The sequence below is a fragment of the Sturnira hondurensis genome, unplaced genomic scaffold (genome assembly GCF_014824575.4).
Source record: "Sturnira hondurensis isolate 20B ecotype Veracruz unplaced genomic scaffold, ASM1482457v3 Scaffold0006413, whole genome shotgun sequence".
Classification (NCBI taxonomy): domain Eukaryota; kingdom Metazoa; phylum Chordata; class Mammalia; order Chiroptera; family Phyllostomidae; genus Sturnira; species Sturnira hondurensis.
Window position 1 is genome coordinate 24,771,997 of NW_028079044.1, and position 18,609 is coordinate 24,790,605.

General features: G+C 41.8%; 2 protein-coding genes and 1 non-coding gene across 5 annotated transcripts in view; 1 reads left to right on the forward strand and 2 right to left on the reverse strand.

Moving 5' to 3' along the window:
* Positions 1 to 4,177, forward strand: part of MATN2 (matrilin 2) — a 126,652-nt gene extending 122,475 nt beyond the window's left edge. For 2 of the 3 annotated variants that reach the window (XM_037048248.1, XM_037048249.1), the window contains exons 17-19: positions 1,400 to 1,534; positions 1,901 to 1,999; positions 3,649 to 4,177. In XM_037048248.1, the coding sequence (XP_036904143.1) occupies positions 1,400 to 1,534; positions 1,901 to 1,999; positions 3,649 to 3,704 (290 nt within the window). In that variant the 3' untranslated portion in view covers positions 3,705 to 4,177. The remainder of the gene's footprint in view (positions 1 to 1,399; positions 1,535 to 1,900; positions 2,000 to 3,648) is intronic. The other variant, XM_037048250.1, reaches the window with a different exon arrangement.
* A 4,243-nt stretch (positions 4,178 to 8,420) lies between these two features.
* On the reverse strand, positions 8,421 to 11,604 carry RPL30 (ribosomal protein L30). The gene is made up of 5 exons (XM_037048253.1): positions 11,501 to 11,604; positions 11,350 to 11,402; positions 10,933 to 11,078; positions 9,446 to 9,576; positions 8,421 to 8,525 (listed from the first exon to the last, which is right to left on the reverse strand). Exons 2-5 carry the CDS (start codon positions 11,368 to 11,370, stop codon positions 8,476 to 8,478), a joined length of 348 nt encoding a protein of 115 aa, XP_036904148.1. The 5' UTR covers positions 11,371 to 11,402; positions 11,501 to 11,604; the 3' UTR covers positions 8,421 to 8,475.
* LOC118989012 (small nucleolar RNA SNORA72) lies at positions 8,697 to 8,828 on the reverse strand. The gene has a single exon (XR_005066912.1). It is a non-coding gene; the product is annotated as a small nucleolar RNA SNORA72 (small nucleolar RNA).
* Positions 11,605 to 18,609: the final 7,005 nt, after the last annotated feature.

The following is an 18,609-nucleotide window of genomic DNA, read 5'->3' on the forward strand; positions in this document are numbered from 1 at the left end:
CAAATCAGTGATTTGGAGTATAAGGAAGCAAAAACAAACAAGCAAAACAAAACCACCCAGTCAGAGGAGCAAAAAGAAAAAAGAATCCAAAAAATTGAAAGCAAAAAATTGAAAACCTATTGAAAAAACTAATGAAGAAAACTTCCCTAATTTGGTGAAGGAAATAGATTTACAAGTCTAGGAAGCACAGAGAATCACAAAGACGACGAACCCAAAGATGCCACGCCGAAGGTTAAAGACAGAGAGAGAATCTTAGAAGCATCGCGAGAAAAGCAGTTAGTTCCCTACAAGGGAGCGCCCATAAAATTGTCAGCTGATTCCTTAACAGAAACTTGGCAACCGAGAAGAGATTGGCAAGAAATATTCAATGTGATGAAAAGCAAGTACCTACAACCAAGATTATTCTACCCAGCAATCATTTAGAATGCAAGGACAGACGAAGACCTTTCCAGACAAGAAGAAGCCAAAGGAGTTCATCGCCACCAAACCAGTATCATGTAAAATGTTAGAGGGTCATCTTCAAAAAGAAGAAAAAAATGTGCCCTAGTTGGCGTGGCTCAGTGGATTGAGCACTGGCCTACGAACCAAAGGTTACTGGTTTGATTCCCTGTCAGGGCACATGCCTGGGTTTCAGGCCGGGACCACAGTTGGGGGTGTGCAAGAGGCAATGGATTAATGTCTCTTTCCCATTCTTTCTTCCTCCCATACCATCTCTCTGAAAATAAAGAAATAAAATATTTTTAAAATAAGAAGAAAAAATGATAAAAAATATTAACAATTAAAATGCTAGGAAACACATACCTATAAATAATTGAATCTAAAAAGCAAAAAAAGGTAGGACAGAAACAGACTTATAGATACAAAGAACATTTTGACAGTTACCAGATGGGAGGGTATTGGGGGGGCAGGTGGAAAAGGTGAAGGGATTAAGAAGTCCAAATTGGTTGTTACAGAATAGTCATTGGGATGTAAAGTACAAACAGGAAATACAGTCAACAATATTCTAAAAACTATGTGTGGTGTCAGATGGGTGTGAGATTTACTGGGATGATCACTTAGTAAGTTGTATTATGTCCAATCACTGGGGTGTACAGCTGAAACTATTATAATCATGTATGTCAACTGTAGTAATTAAAAACTAAACTGCTTTTAAAATGAAATGAAAGTAAGATTTGAGTTATGCTGACTGTGGCTTTCCCCCTCAGTCAGCTAGGACACGGTTACTCCACACCTTAGCCGTGTTTGGTAGCAGCTTCCCCGCGCTGTCTCACTGCCGCAGCGTTCCCTGATGCTCGGTACCGTGTGCTGGGGATGCAGAGGGCTTTACTCTGACAGCCGAGCTCCTTTATACCACGGCCATGTGAGGCAGGTTTGACTTCATTTGCTCTTGTCTTTACAGAATCTGAGCCAGTCACCATAAGTATCCAAGACCTACTTTCCTGTTCTAATTTTGCAGTGCAACACAGATATCTGTTTGAAGAAGACAGTCTTTCACGGTCTTCACAAAAGCTGTTCCATTCCACAAAATCTTCAGGTAATTCCCAGTGAAATATCACTGTAGCTTAACTTGATACCAACCCTTCAGCTTGCCAACAAATGCAGTTTAAAAGAAGAGAGGAAAGGAGGAGATAGAAAATAGGATGGGGAAAGAGAATAACGGAAGGAAAATGAGAACTAGAAAACTAAAAGCAACTGACTTGGTCTTCCCCAAATCCACAACAAAGGCCACGTCAGTGCTGGACGCCCTTTCCTGGGATTTACTGGATCAGGCCGTGTGGGGGGAAAGTCCAACGTTTCTCTCCTTATGGTTTCCTGCATATGCTGATTCAGTCCTATTGTTCTGCTGTCTGGGAAATCTGGTGGGTTTACAGAGGTGAACAGTTTCCATCTGCTTTCTCAGGAAGTCCTTTGGAAGAAAAACCCGATCAATGCAAATGTGAAAACCTTATCATGGTCCAGAATCTTGCAAATGAAGAAGTAAGAAAATTAACACAACGCTATATCCTTTTCTTGTATTATGCTTCTGTATGGAATGCAAAGAATGTTGTCGAAACATCACAGATATTATACATGGGTATGGGCCAAATGGGCCAAATGAAGTATGTCCATAAAGTCAAGAATAGTGAACTCCAGGAAGGGCTTTTTTCCTTAAGAAAACTGTTAGGTGTTTGAGAGCCAAGCACAAGCAAGCTTAGGGTCAAGGGTCAAGCCTTTAGTTGCTATTTGCTGTTCTGGAAGGTTTAGCAGTATGGCCAGTCAGCATGTACATGAAAAAACAGATGTATTTCATTAACTCCCTGTCTGATAGGAAAAAGTGGAGGATATGTACTGATCTGAAGTATAGCAAAGGTTAGGAGCGAAGAGGCAGGGGTGTCCAGCCTGCAGCCCCCGGGCCGCACGTGGCTCAGGATGGCTATGAATGCGGCCCGACACAAAATGGTAAACTTATTTAAAACAGTATGAGATTTTTTTTGTGATTTTGTGTCCCAACTCTTCTTCCATTGTGGCCCAGAGACCCCAACAGGGTAGACACCCCTGTCAGAATGACGAGTTTCGAACCCCATCTCTACCACAGGCCTTTTCTTTGGCCCGAACCCACACCGTGGCCTCTTTTGGACACAGTTTCTCGAGGACTGGGTTGGGTTGGGTTTTTTTTTTTTTGGCAGCAAAGATCTTTTATATCAGCACTCTAAGATGAAGCATTCCACCAGGGTACAGCAGGATCCAATGATTCATTAAAACAATATTACAAATAAAAGGAATGCTTTAAGATAATAGAGAAATGAGGATTTAGTGTTTTTAAACACTGAACAGCCTGCCAACGGCTCTGGATTTAAAATTAGTCAGTTTATTAAAACTGGCTGATATTTATCTCAACATGCACCAACTAGTCAATAGGGAAGTGGTTTAATTCAGAACTGGCTCTGTGCCAATGGGTTTATATAATAAGGAACAGCATATAGAAATTCCCTTTCTGAAAGCTGAAAATATGGTCCCCCAAGAAAAATAATCTGACAGTGATTGATGCAGGTGGTGAATCTGGGCTCTCATTTTGCACCCAGTGGGGCAGGTAGAAGGTACTAAGGAGTTCACAGGAAGACAAATGCTTATTTGAATGTTCTTCTTCTCTTCCTCTCCCCCCTCAACTCCGAGGGTCTCCCTCACAAGTGACTAAGGAAGTCATACATAAAAGAGCACAGGTCAGCCGTCCTCAAGGTTGCTACGCTTTGGCCACTCTCTGGCACCACGAGTGAAAACTCCCCCTCCCCGGATGTCCTAGCTCACTGTCAAGGCCTAATCCTTGTTTCTTGCCTCTTCACATTACTGACATTATCAATTCTGGCTCCTGGAGGCATGCTACAGCAGGTTAATTTTTAAGCAACAGAGGTGTGATTAGAGTTAAAAATTAAAAAGAATTTGAGCCAAGCTAGCCCACTTTGATGTTTTATCTCAAAAGAGATCTATAGTCTTGGTCACATTTGTTAAAGTCATTATAAACTTACAAGTCAAGGTTTTAAAATGTGTAACAGAAATGGAACAAAAAGCCTGATTTTTTTAGGACAAATTTCTATTTAGGGAAATTAAGTTATATTTTAGTGTAAATAAAAATAGGCAATTCAGAGTCCTCTTCCTTAATTTGAGATTTACTAGAAGAAATGACACAGAGGATGGAAGCCCTGGAAAATCGCCTGAGATACAGATGAAGACTCGAAATGGTCTGTGTTTCTGGCACTATATCGAGGATCACAGTGAAAGCAGTTCTGAGCCCCGAAGCTCGGGCTACAGTCAGTTGTACAGTACCAAGAAAGCCCATTTGCCATAGAACAAAGGTGAAAAGTAGACACTAACTTGTATAAATTTAGTGACAGAAAGAATCCCTCGGAACCTTAAAATGAGTTTACCAAGTCAGAACAAATAAGCTATGCAAGCTACTCTGTGACGTACTGTGGACCTGATCTGCTTTTGCCTCGTCCTGCCTTAGAGCGCTGCGATCTCATCTGGCCACAAAGTACAGTTTGCACGGTCTTCCTTCTGCACAACACTGGCTGTAGGAAAAGCCATTTTTTTGTATTGGACTTTACCTTGATATGTGTATATGGATGTATGCATAAAATCATAGGACATGTACTAGTTGGATATTTTAGTACAATATTAAAATTTACTTCAGAGAATGGTATTCTGTGTAAACTTCTTAGTTTAACTTTAAATGCTAGGAATGTTAAGTGTGAAATATGGCCGATACGCATATGAAAAAAAGGTTGACTCTCCATGGCAATCAGGAAAATGCAGGTGGAAACAATAGCTGTCGTTTTATCCTCACTTGGCAACAGTGAGTATGTGTGACCATGACATGTGTCAGTAAGGATGTGGGAACCTGGGGCTCTGGGACACTGTGAATGAGAATGCAAACAGGCAGTCCTTTGGAGAATGGCAATGTCCAGCAGAACAAAACAGGCACACCCCTGTACTCTGGCCACTGCCCTCGGGCAGGGCTGAGACCCACACGAGAATGCTGCTGGAGGGCACGAGGTTAACAGACCAGAAATATCCTAATCAGAGGGGGACTCATGAATTGTGGCATAGCCCACACCTTAGAAATGAGATGGAGCGCTGAAGAAGAACACACTAAGTCTACATGTACACACGGTTAAACCCAACACAGAGCTGAATTGAAAAAGCCAGCAGTGAAGTATGTTTGGCACACTGCTATTTCTGTAAATTCAGATGGCCGCAAGCATTACTATTTGTTCAGATACATACAGTACATTTAAGTATAAGACATATTCTGGAAGGATAGTGCACAATAGCGGTTGTCCCTGGGAAACTAAGGAGGTGGGAATAGGGACGGGGTCAAAGGCGAAGGCATCTAGAGCACCAAGGGTACACCACAGGGAGTAGCTTCACTATGAGACAAAGACACTCAAGTGAGATCTTCCCATGGATTTTGGAGGCAAAATTATGCCTTACAAACGGAATACCTTGACTAAGCTTCATGATTAAATATTTGAAGACAAGCGTCCATTACGATGTCCTCCCAAAGGGCAGTGTGGGGCAGTGGAGAGAGCTTCTAGGCCTTGATTACATCTAAAAATGACTCTTTCAAAGTCTAAAAGTTGCGATTCAGTATCAAATCCAGTTTATACTTACATGTAAGTCACCCATTTGATCCCCCAAACACATCATTAGGAAGGTAAGCGCTGATTTGGGTTGGCTCACCTTTTGAGATGCAATTGGCTCCCTTCTACTTCCCTTTCTGTTGAGTCCTGGCTCCCTCTAGTGTCTCTGGGCTGCCCATGCTCCTGGTTTTTTAAGCTTTATTACACTTCACAAGGGTTTCAACTTTCAACTTGGTGAGAAAAATGCCTTCAAGGAAACAACAACCCATCAACTTTAGATTAATTCATATTTAATATGAAGATTGCCCAAAATCAGAAATATTTCACCATTTTCCTTGTTTTGCTATCTGTATGTTTCATGTGTAGTTTTGCCCTCATTTCATTGTGACTTTTCCAAGCCTTGATGCTGTCCAGTGGGGTAACAGCACTATCTCACTGGACTGTCAAGAGGATTGAGTGGGTTAACACGTACACTAGTCAGTCAAGTCTAACACATTTTAAAGGCTCAGTATTAGCTATTATTTTTATTCAGCAGCCAAGAGCATCTGACACGAAGATGGGGCCACGGAAGTGTATGTTGAGTGAATCAGTTCTTTGCTTACCTTACCTGGGGAAAGTGCTTGGGCAGATTCCCACTGCTATTACCTTTTGAAGCAAACAGGTGGAAGGTAGTACATTAAATAATGGTTAATGTACCAGATGTTTGAGACCTACTATTGACAAGATTAAGATAAACTTCTGGACTAGAAAGCCACAAGCTTATCAATGAGAAATGTTTAAGTCCTGAAAGTCATTGTTTATCCTGATTTTTCAGTTTTTATTATGTGCCACACACACAATAAATGATATAAAGTTGAAAAGGTTTAGTCATTGCCCTCTGGGGCCTTAGGTTAACGAGAGAGATGTGATTAACCCTGTAAAAAAGGCTCCATTGTAAGTCAGAGGCAGTCAGTCCTATGGAAAGAGGATGTGTGTGTGTGTTGGGCAGGGAGGCAGGGACCTGAGAGGGGGCGGGAGAAGGAAAGCAGATGCCCCTGAAAAGGGAGGAGCAAGTCCAAGCTGGAAATAAGAATTGCAAGACAGAGTATCAAAGAGAACTGACCATCTTCCACGAAGTCCAACTACACTCATGATTATGAAATCCAATTCGCTGGGACTTCTTGCAGTTCTCTACGACGTAATATGTTGCTTTCCAGCCAAACCCACCACACTCATTGCAATCAGAAGAGAACATTTAAAAATATCACATTAGACATTCCCAGATTCGGTACTTTCTTTGGCAGCACTTTAATGGCATTTCATCCATCACAGCTGCCTCAGACCAAGATGAGAAATCTTCTGTTTACTGCTTTAAATTCCTTTTCTCTGAACTATAAACTTCTTGTTGAAATGACAGTTGAGTACACAGAACAGCACATGGAGCCCTGACCAATGTGGCTCGGCTGGTTGGGCATCACACTGCAAAGCGAAGGTCGCAATCAGGGCACATGCCAAGGTTCCTAGTTTGGTCCCCAGGTGGGGCGTGTGCAAGAGGCAACCCTATTGACAAATCAGTTTGTCTCCCTTCCCTTGGAAACAGTCTGGAGGCACAGATCTCCAACTGGCTGAAAGGTCAATCTGGAAGGAGAAATTAACCAAGTAGATGGAAAACAAGTACATAAACTTCCTAAAACCGGAAACGTTTTGAATCACAGAAACAGACTAACGTTAGACCAACAGTAGTCTGACCAAGTTATTTATTTTTTTAAAGGTTTTATTTTTTAGAGAGAAAGGAAAGGAGAGAGAGAGAAATATCAATGTATGGTTGCCCCTCGTGTGTCCCCTGCTGGGAACTGGCCTGCAAGCCAGGCATGTGCCCTGACTGGGGATTGAACCACAGTTGGTTTGCAGGCCCGCGCTCAATCCACTGAGCTATGCCAGCCAGGGCTGACCATGTAATTCTGATTAAGGACAAAGATTTCTAACACTTCCCTGCACCTCGCCCCTCAATTTCAGGGAGTGTTTTATCTGCCACTTTATCAAGGCTATCTATCTCTTAGCAGTGTACATTCTATAGTTTTTCCAAAGGGGCCTTATGTGCACAAACTTCATCATCAAATCAGTTCAAGAATAAATTACTGAAAGTGAACTTTTTTCCACAATTACTTTATTGTTGTTCAATTACAGTTATCTGCAGATTTCAAACATTTTAAATCACCTTGGGCACACTGGTGTTTAGACATGCAAATATGAGCACCTCAGGACATTTACAATTCTGTCCCTCTTAACTAAGAGATGCTACTTTTAAATTGTGGGGTGACAGTTGAAGGTGCTGTTACATGGAAAGAAAGCCAGGAATGAAAAATACCCTGTAGTATCCACGGTCCTCCACAACGAAGAGCTGTTTCCTCTGTGAAATGTCAGCAGTGCTCCCAAACTGAGTAAACTAAATGAACCAGTAGGAAGACTCTAGTTCATAACAGCTGTTCTCCAATATATTAATAAACTCAGGCTGACTTCAGACCTAAACTAAAACCATGGAATGTTCTCCTAAAAAGGGACCAATTCCCTTACTTGTGAAACTGAGAATTTGACTCAACCATAGTTGTTACATAACTATTATTATAAAGGGCATCCTTTGATCCCAAGTTCAGCAAATACTTTACTTTCTAGATAATGTATTGAAAGCATCCTCATCTGCCTTCACTCATCTACCACCAAAAACTTCCTAAACGCTGATGGACTCTGAAGTTCAAGACATGGTTATTTCTGACTTTTACAACCTCCCTCGGACCCTAAGCAGAATGTGTAGGGTACACCCTACCAGCACCATTCAACTCTGTGAATCAGGATGTATATAAATAAGTATCTCCCCACACGAAATCGATTACTCTGAATGTTTTTTCCCCCAAGGGATGTTAATAAATGTGGGAAAGGGGTTCCATGAGACACACCTGGGAGATGTAATATGTAGTGGCAAAATTTAGGGTGGGAAAACATCCACATAATTTCATTTACTTTTCTGTGCTATCTAGATTTGGTAGATTAAAACTGGACAATAAATTCCAATTCTGGTTAAATTTTGGGTTTTAAACCTTGTTGCCTCTCAAACACATTCAAATATAAAATACCAACCATGTTCTAAAGCTGGAATTAAATCCAATACAGGAAAGGAATCCCGCATACTCCATTTAGGAAAAATGGAAACTGGAATATATGTCTCTTAACCCAAAAGTTTTGCCACAATCCCTAGCTGCCTCACCCTGTCTAATCCGACCTTCAGTAAGTACTGAAATAAAAAGATGCAAAAATAATGGGAAGGAATGCAGTTCTTAAACCAAGCTCTGGCCAGTTTTATTAAAGAAAAATTCTGCACGATTTACTTTTCACCAGTTTGTTCTGGCATGCTTCTGATGATATCAGAATCACCTGAAAAATAAAACAACAATGATTTTGCAATTCATTTGGAACCAGTAGTCAGGACACCAGCAGTGCTCATCTTCAAGTCACTATACCAGCTGTGCCATCCTTTCCTGAGGTTTAGCAAAGTCACATAGAGGCAGACGTTTCCTACTTAAGATGAGCAATATAAATCAGACTTTTTATCACCAGCATTTATAAAACCAGAACTAGGGAAAGAACTAGGTCTGGGGACACATGCATGGTCTTAATATAGCGAATGGTTAGCCTGCCCTGATTATTACAAAACCAGAACAGCGAGAATATTCGCAGTATTTTATGAACTGAGAATTCTTAAGTTCAAAAACAACATGACGTGTACAGCTGACCCTCGAACAACTCAGGGATTAGGGGAGTTGACCCCTGTGTATAACTTAAGTTGGCCTTCGCACACTTGGGATTCCCAACCATGGAATGAAAATATTGTCTGGTCTGTAGTTGGTGAATCCACTGAAGCAAAACTCACTAAAAAAACCTGTACATAAGAGACCCATGCAGTTCACACCTGTGTTGTTCACGAGTCAACTTCTCTTAACCAAGTTTACCTCTGTTCAAGCAGCCAGTTAAGGATTACTTCCCTCCATTTCGCCCGATTATCCTCCCCTTCTATAACTGCATCTTTACCAAGGTACTAAGTCATTATTTGAGAGACCAAATGAAATTCATGTTCCCAAAGTAAAAAAAAAAAAAAAAAAAAAAAAATCACTTACACCAAAGCCAATATAATGACATTATCAATTCTCTATAAGAAAATCTCTGTAAGATCTTCTCTATGTAAGATGTGCCTTAAAATATCCAAATTCTCACCATCTGAACTCAGGAACCAAAGACATTTGTATAGCAAATACTTGTATTACGTTATAAAGGAAAATATGATTTCCAACGCGTACCTGGATCAATGATAGCCAGTGTGCACACCCTGTAGTATTTCCCACACGCTGTGCCCAGTTCAATGTTGTTGCCACAGTAGTGATGGACACCAGTCTTGGCCAACATGGCATAGTACTCTATTTCAGATTTCCTGTGGGAATCAAACAAAGGCAAATAAGGACCATGTCAAGTGACTGACAGACTAAGTATTTACTACTTTTCTCATTAGGTTTAATGTTGGTGAGGTCTTCCAACAGTAACTAAGCTGTGTTACTGTTAAGAACCTATTATCATATCCATTACCCAACATGAACCATCCTCCCTTGGATCCATTACAAGAGGTGAGACAACCAGAAAAAAATCTACTGAGCACGTCCCATTAAGACAGTATCTACATTCATGGAGAAGAGGGAAGGGTGCAAAGTCAAAGCACTATTTACTCCATGCCAGGTGCTTTATATGTAAATTCCCCCAACCACCTCTACTTTTTTTGTATTTTATTTGTTTTTAAATAAATGAAGAAATAAATTCTGAGGCACAGAATAGTAAGTGGAGAATTCAGGATTCAAATCCATGTTGCCTTTAAAAAATGGTCCATTTCTATCACCCTCTGATGCTGAATCCTAGATCAGAAGTGATATTACTTAACCTAGAGTTAACATTTGTATCTACTGAGTAGGTAGACATTTGTGGGTTTGCAAATTTGAAGGGAGTTCTACCAGAACTTTGCTTCCACTCAAAGTGTGGACCCACAGCCCAGCAGCAGTGGCATAAGGTGGTTGTAAGAAAGGCACCATCTCAGGCCCCATTCCAAACCCCCAATCAGAATCCGCATTTCACGACTGTGTTCACATTCACGTTACTGCTATAGACAGTAGGTTTGAAATAAGACCAAACTATGGGATGGGATGGAGGAGAGTACTGCAGAAGTACTGACACCCTGTAAAATGCTATGAGGTTATACATTATCACAGAAAATGTACGTGGATAGGGGACTGAACACGGCTTATGTGCTGTAAGACCCAAGCTTCTTTAACTTATTTACAATACCCAGTAAATTCAGTTTTAACACAATCCTGCAAAAACTTGGGTGGAGAGAACTGACGTAGCAGGATGAACTAGGTGACTTTCTCATCTAGCTTTTCCACACTAGGACAAGTTCATGCAATGAAGCACATTGTAAAGCATCTCAAAGCTAAAAGGCGGACCAAAGACATGTGAAAACAATTACATGTATGTGCTTCCCTCAACCTTCTGACATTGTGGTTTTTATCCCTTCTGCCACATTTCTCCCGTAAGATACACTTACACAAGGAGAAACAGGCGTGGGAGGTGGGAGTGGGAATCAAGAGCCAAACGTCACAGTAACAACCTTAAGTCATTTTTCAAGTGTTCACTTGTAAAACAAATTTTACATAGAAATCGAGTCCACGCCACCCATACTGCAAGTTTACACTCTGCATATTCGCTCACAGTGGACGACACACACTTCAGATCCTTTCCATACCTCAGGGCTGGGCAGTTGTTGGCGAGGATGACCAGTTTGGCTTTGCCTTGTCGGATCATCTTCTGTGTCTGCTTGTACCCCAGCACGTACTTGCCACTCTTCATAACAAGTTGGAGCCTAGAGTTGATCGACTCCAGCGACTTTTTCTACAAAGCAAACACTTAACATGTATCTGAAGGCCTTGTTTGTAACCACCTCAAACCCGGTTCCAGCTTTCTGGAAGCCGAGCCCATTAACAAAACCTCCGAAATCGAGGGTCTGAAGCCACTGAGACGCCCTCTTGGGTTTTTTCTTTTTTTAGGACCCTCCAAATGCCACCGGGCATGCTGTCCGCCCAGTGTGCTCCGATCTACCCGCCCCAGCCGAGGCTCATCTCTCCACGTGAATCGCTTCCCTGCCTCGGCCCACTTCACTCACCGTCTTCTTTGCGGCCACCATCTTTCTGCCGTAGGTGCGGGTCGGACCCCTACCTAGAATACACAGAGCAGATAACAGCAGGTTTAGGACCCGCAGGTCCAAACGGCAACCCGCTGGCTTCCCTTTGCGGCCTAAAGCTCCAACCACTCACCAAGCGCAGCCGCCAAGATGGCCGGGGGAGCAGAAAAGAAAGACTTCCCACAATGCAAAGCTTTTTGCGGCTCAGTTTGGATTCCGAAGCCGGAAGCGGAAGCAAATCGCCAGCGGAAGAGGCAGGGCAAGAAGAGAAGGACCGCCACCAGTTGCTATAGGTACGGCTAGTGACGGTGGCCGTGTCTCAGTGAGCTTAGCAGTGCTGCGGCCTTAAACCCTGTGCCCACAACGGTACTCTCGCTTCTGGCTGCAGACTGAGGGCTGAAAACAGTCGAGCTGATTGGTATTTGGAGAAGCCGCCTGAAGGTGAGGCTGGAGCAACGGTGCGAAGAGGTGGAGGTGGCTGTACCTAGGTCTTAGCGCTGCGGGGCTCATCTCTGCCCCGAGCCGGGGCTCTGGGAGAGACCGGGAGGACAACAGTGCGCCGCAGCGCCGGGTCTGCCCTCCTCGGTCAGTTCCGCCGGGGCTGAAGCAGCAGCGTGCAGTCCCCTGCCTGCGCCCGAGTGGCCGGTTCTTCGGAGAACTTCGGCGTCCCGCCCTGGCTTCCTCAAACTCACCTCTTTTTTAGCCATGTTAGTATCAGCTTGTAAGCCGAATTTGCACAGAGAGAATGATAAACACGTCTAGTTTAAAGCATCGTTTTTGTCGAGAACTTGGACCTTGATATAAATGTCAAGTTATAAATCATAAGTAAAATCAGCCCAGTAGGTAAGCTATTTTCGGGGGCTATTGTACTTGAGAAGGTCAGGAGGAGTAGGAACCAAAAGGCCAACTGAACCGTGCCAGGAGCGTGGTGTGGATGAAAAAAATGGGTTCTGCGGAAAGTAACCTTACGTGCTCTGACCATAAATTACTAACTGGGCAGATCGTGGTGGGTAGTTATGCTCCAGGTCTATACATTCTTTCGTGAAAGGTTTTAAGCCTGCCCAGTGCATTAATTTGGTGCGTCTAGGTTAACATACCTTTGTTAACTATTGTAATCCAATCTACACCTTGCTTTTTCCAATCTTCCCTTATATCCCCTACTGAGTTTCATTTATTGATTTTTGAGAGAGAGAAAAGAAAGGAAGGGAGAGACATCAGTTTGATGTTTCACTTATTTATGCATTCATCGGTTGATTCTTGTATGTGCCCTGACTGGGGATCTGTACCACAACCGTGGTGTGTAGGGACTGTGCTGTAACTAAATGAGCTCCCTCCTTAATTTTAAATGCATGAAAGAAGCTGCAAAAATTATTCTCTGGAGCATTTGAAATCTTGCTCCCCACGTATGTTATCAGTTTGGCTCAAATAAACTCATAAATAAAAATCTTTTATATGTTTGGATGTTCTTACATCAACAACCACTTACATTATTATTTTAACAGTCCCCAAGTGTTATAAGTAATGTGACTATTCTCAAGTCTCCATATCTAGTGTATTATGGAGCCGACTATGTATTATATAGAGCTGATACCCATACCTGGGTCTGTACTGTAGGTCACCTCACAGTTAAAGTTTATTCTAATGTGCATCCCACTTTGATGTGAAATTAACCAACCAGGTAGAGCTAGGTTATTATACTACTTGCTATAACAATTAGATATAAATTACTTAACATTGTGCAAACCCAGATGGTGTGCCCTTCTCTGTTAGTCTAGTTCTAAACATTAAGCTCTGTTCTTGTTCCTTATTTATTTTACTGATTGAAAGCTGAAGAATTTGTGGTGCTGCTACCTAGAGTGAAAGCTGAAGCACCCAGCTCCTCTTGTAATACTGGGCTTTACGGATCCACGTCAGTGTCTCATTTGTGGTCGGAATCCTATCGTAAAAATGGACTTACCTACTTAAGAACACTACATTACAATTCATTGCAGGTACAATTTGGAAATGTGTAGATTAAACATTTTTTCCCTGTCATCATCAAACATGCTTGTTAGGCACTTGACATGGAAAGAACAGTCTTGTTGAGAAGATAAGACCTATGAAAAGACAGTATAAATAAATCTGACTGCCCTGTAGAAGTATGAAATGCTTACAGACTTTGCATAGCCCACCATGTGCCAGGTTCCGTGTTAGGCCTTGGTCATACAATATGCCTCAGCAATGATATCTACACTTGGAGAAAGACACAAATAGCATAATGTGTTTATTCAATTTAACAAACATCTGATAAATTCAACACTCTAGGCTGGGGGTGTCACTCATTTTCACTGGGGGCCACATCAGCCTTCAAAGGCTGCCTTCGAAGGGCTGAAATAATTTTAGGACCATATAAATGTAACTACTCCATAACTGTTAAGGAGTTGAAATTACATTCAGCCCTTTGAAGGCAACCACAGTAAAGGTCAACACAGATAAGGACTGAGATCTGAGGTCAGGTTCCCAGCAGGATTAACTGAAATCAAGGGGGTATCCGTACTAGTTGGAGAAGAGCACAAGCAGAGCTAAAAGAGCATCATCAGTGAATGGATATTACAGTTTGGCTGGAATATGGTGAGAAATAAAAAGTGGAACATAGATTTAAATGTTATAATTATGTAAGTTTAGAGAATTTTAAGAAATGCCTTTATGCTCAAAATTTTATTTCAGAGGCTAGTGTTTTCTTAGAAATGCATTTAAATCCCTGGAGACTCTTTATCCATGATTGAAGACCCTTGGGACAAGATCCCGAGGTTTTCAGCATTAATAGAAGCAGCATGCTAATCAGTCATTCCATTACAAATGGGGCTTGAAGACAATGAAGGCACTAAAATTGTCACCAAAAAGATGAACATTAGATATGAAATAGGTTGGGGGGATAGGCACTTGGGTGTTTATATGTAAGATGAACATTAGATATAAGATAGGTTGGGGTGAAGGACAGATGGACAATGTGGCAAAACAAAATGAACCTACTGCCCTGGCTGAGGTGTGGCTCAGTGGACTGAGTGCTGGCCTGTGAACCAAAGGGTTGTAGGTTCAGTCTCCAGTCAGGGCATTTGCCTGAGTTTTGGGCCAGGTCCCCAGTAGGGGGTGGACAAGAGGTACCACACGTTGATGTTTCTCCCTTCCCCGCTTTAAAAATGAGTAAATAAAACAACAAAACAAACAAGCAAGCAAAATATAACCAAAGACACTGAAATAGAGAACAGGCTGACAGTGACCAGAGGGGAGAGGGGAGGGAATTTCAGGGGAAATAAGGGAGGGATTTAGAGGAACCTATATAAAGGATACATAGACAACAACTGAGAAGGGTGGAAATGGGAGGGAGGGGGGAGGATGGGGGGTGGGATGGGATGGGAGTAATAGACAGAAAGCTGTACTTGAAAAATAATTTAAAAAAAAAATGAGTAAATAAAGTTTAAAAAACAAATGAACCTACCCACATAAGCATTTTGTATAGGGACACACAAGACCACAACAGTTTTAGGAGTGGAATTGAAGGCTGGAAGGAGGTGGGGATACACTATATTTTATTCCTTCTGTGCTCTTTGAATTTTTTGGCCTAGCAGTTGAACTTTTGGAACTGTCCACACATCGGTCACAGTTCAAAGACATGTGAACAAGTATATCTGAACATTAAAAAAACACATCAAATGCTTGTCATTCTTAACCAATATATATGTTGGTATTTGCATTGGAAAATTCCAGTTTGGAAGGCTAATTATCAAATTTTTAATGAAAGATGAGAAGAGTAAGTGGTGAGGAGAGGACATCTACTTTTCACTGTATATATTTCAGCACTGGCACTGCTTGAATTGTTTTACATTAAATTATTTACCGGCATGTGTTAATTGTTATGTGAATAGCTCCTTTTTAATAATAAAGTGGTTATTGTAAATAGATCTTGTGGAATGTCAGTTATGTCTTAAAGCTATGTTTCTCAGCTTACAGCTCCCAGATGATCTGATTCCGAATCACCCTGAGGTCTGACTCCCGGGCCTCACCCGGGTCAGTAGAAGAAATCTCTGGATGTGGGGCCTTGGAATCCAAATTTAATAAGCAGCCTTGGTAACTCTTATCAGTACTAAAGTTTGAGAAGTAGAGAACTGAAGAATTATCGAGCTGCCCTGACTGGTATGGCTCAGTGGACTGAGTGCCAGTTGGATTCCCAGTCAGGGCACAGGCCTGAGTTGTGGGCCAGGGCCCCAGTCGGGGGCACGCGAGAGGCAGCCACACGTTGATGTTTTCCTCTCCCTCCCACCCTCTCTAACAAATAAATAAAATCTTAAAAAGGGAGTCAAATTAGTTTTGAGACATGCCTGCCTAGATAGAGAAAACTAAACAATGATGCTTTACACTTTTATATTGAGCTCTATACTTTCAAAGGTTTCTGATACTCACTTTCCTCAAAGTAATCCTGATTATTACCTCCATTTTAGAGAGAGAATGAATGGTTAAATACTGGAGGTGAGTTTCCTGAGGTGCTTTTCATTATATGATACTAAGCTACTGGTCTTTAGTTCATGTCCCTACTCAGGTTAAAGAAAGGTCTTGGTTGCTTTCTCCCAGCAGTCATACCGAGTTTTGTGCTAAAAGCCAGAGAGGTCCAAAGCACTCATTTTGTGTATGAATCATGACCACAAAATGCTTGAGAATTCTTCCTGGGGCATCTTAACTGATTCTGCTGTCTCTTCTTAGGACGGACTTAGGTTCTTTGTTTTTCTCTTTAATACCTGAATGACTTTGGGTAAACCTCGGCTTCTTCATCAATAAAATTAGGCTAATGCTGTCCCCCTAATAATATTGTTGTGAGGGTCACAGTAAACACAGTAGTGTACAAAGCACCTCGCACAGGGCCCTGTGTAGACTAAGTATGCAGTGGGTGTTAGTTCTCCTCCTCCGTTCTACTGCTACTGCCCCAACTCCCCATCACAGCCACTCACCCACCCACAACTGAAGTCATTCACAACATCACAAAACCTACACACTGGAGGAAGGAACGCTCGCCTCGAAAAATGACAGTCAAATCATTTGGCTCGTGAAGATTTTGTAAATATTTTCACACTTGTTTTTATTAGCGTGGGAATAGGCATTTTCTATAAGAGTGCCAAACAGTATTTTAGGCCTTTTAGCCTAAGTTTCTGTGGCAACTGCTCAACCCTGATGTTGTAGCACAAAAGCAGCGACAGACAATATGGAAATGAATGAGCATGGCCATGTCCCGATAAAGCATTATTTACAAAATCAGGCCGCCGGCAGGACTTGGTCTGCAGGCCACAGTTTGCAGATCCCTGTGTTGGAAGGTTACTGTTAACTGTTAAAAATAGCTACTTTAGTCCTGGCTGGTGTGGCTCCATGGACTCAGTGCCCAGCTGCAAACTGAAAGATCAGTCCCTGTTTGGGGGAGCACCAGGGGCATCTGATCGATGTTTCTCACTCTTTCTCCCTCCCCCTCTCTCTAAAAAATAAACAAATAAATAGCTACTTTAAGTCACACAGAGAAAGTCCTTAGCCTAAAGAGATGTACAATGAATAATTTTAGATAGGTATCAGGATATCTGCGACTTATTTTTGAATTGCTAAAATAAATGTAGGTGGCAGGTAGGTAGGTAGAGCAAATGCAGCAAAGGGATAACAGTTGTTAAATCTTAATACTAAAAAGTTGGGATACGTATATGCTTTGAGAAAGGATTTTGCTATGCAGACATTATCTTTTTCTGGATACTGGTCTGCAGCATTTCAGAGTGGTCTTCAAAGATAAAGGTGATAGGACAGAATTAACATAAGGCTCTCCTTTAGTTTTCCTTCACCAAAATCACTGCTCCAAGTTTCTGAAAACTGCAGGCACCTGCTTTTATGCTGCTGGTTTTTACTTGCTATGGGCCTTAAAAGTGACCAGCTGCCTTCCCTGTTAGAGCAAATACAAGTTCATCTGATACTCATTAACCCATCCCCTTATCATTACGCAGTTAAAACTCATGTTCATTATGATCAACTATTACTTATCCAGTGTCCAGATTACAAAGTGGCCCATTAGTAATTTGGAACTCTATTTGTCTAATTCAGCCTTCGCATTCTTAAATCACCCCTGGCATTAAGTACACTCACAAATATGGTGGGGCGAGGGAGGGACCGTGAATCCCAGCAAAAAGACCCTGTAGACCCAGGGAATGTTGGTGGCCTTTCAGGTGACTGCAGACACACCCCTCTACAAGAATTCTCAACCTCTGCAGGACAGGTGGGAAGGAATGTTACTCACTCAGGTCCACCCTTTCTGCCTCCACAAAAATACAGAATCCAAAATAGTTCTATACTCTTTTTGTTCAGACTGAGAATGCTCTAGAGTGCATCAGATTAAAAAGAGAAATAAGCCAGAGAAACATTTTCTCCTATTTTTTAAAGCCACTTTTCCATGAAAAGAAACATGTTTTTTATGCTCTTGTATACAAACAACTCAGGGTCAGTTTCTTATAGTCAGTTTTTGAATTTTAGAATACATGGGGATCCTGTGTTCCTAAGTGTCCACAAAAGTATGAAAATTTACATATCATTTTCAATCATTTGAAAAGTCTGCAATGTACTCTTTAGTAAAGCTGTAATTGCACATGCTAAGACATCAATGTGTTTCACTTTTAACCAGAGTTAATCAACTTAATACTGTACCACTGCATGTCCTACTGATCTGAAAATGTCACTGACTTCTTAATGGAGAAATAGATAATAAATGCAAAATTGTGGCAACAACGACGTGGGTATGTCAAAGAAAAAACGATACAAGGAGTCCTTGGAGGTGAAAAGATACGTAAACCATTGCACCTTCTAGATATAACACATCGAGGTGTGATACTGCCCTTTAGAATCACAGTATCAGTTACCATCAGGCGTTACCAGGACTAAAGGAATAGACAGGACAGGCAATTGCTAAGAAGGAGAGTGGTCAGGAAGAGGGGAGGTAGGGTCAGCATTATATATGTTAGTCTGGATACTTTTGTAAGCAACAGAAACAAAGGAGCTCAGTTAAGCAGAAAAGGCTTTTATTTTGTACTTCGCCTTTTATTTTGTACTTTGCCAAATGAACAAGAAGCCGGGAGAGCAAGACCCAGAGCTGGAAATACTAGTCATGGAGGAAGCTGAGCCATTTATTAGTCACTGGTTCAGAGGACACTGCAGACCACAGGGCAGCGTCCCAGCCTTCACAGGTGT

Excerpts from the sequence above, each read along its gene's own strand:
- RPL30 (XM_037048253.1), bottom strand. The coding sequence starts at position 11,370 with ATGGTGGCCGCAAAGAAGACG. Across the intron at positions 9,577-10,932 it reads AACAACTGCCCAGCCCTGAG|GAAATCTGAAATAGAGTACT; the intron begins GTATGGAAAGGA and ends TGATTCCCACAG. Across the intron at positions 8,526-9,445 it reads ACTGGCTATCATTGATCCAG|GTGATTCTGATATCATCAGA; the intron begins GTACGCGTTGGA and ends TTTATTTTTCAG.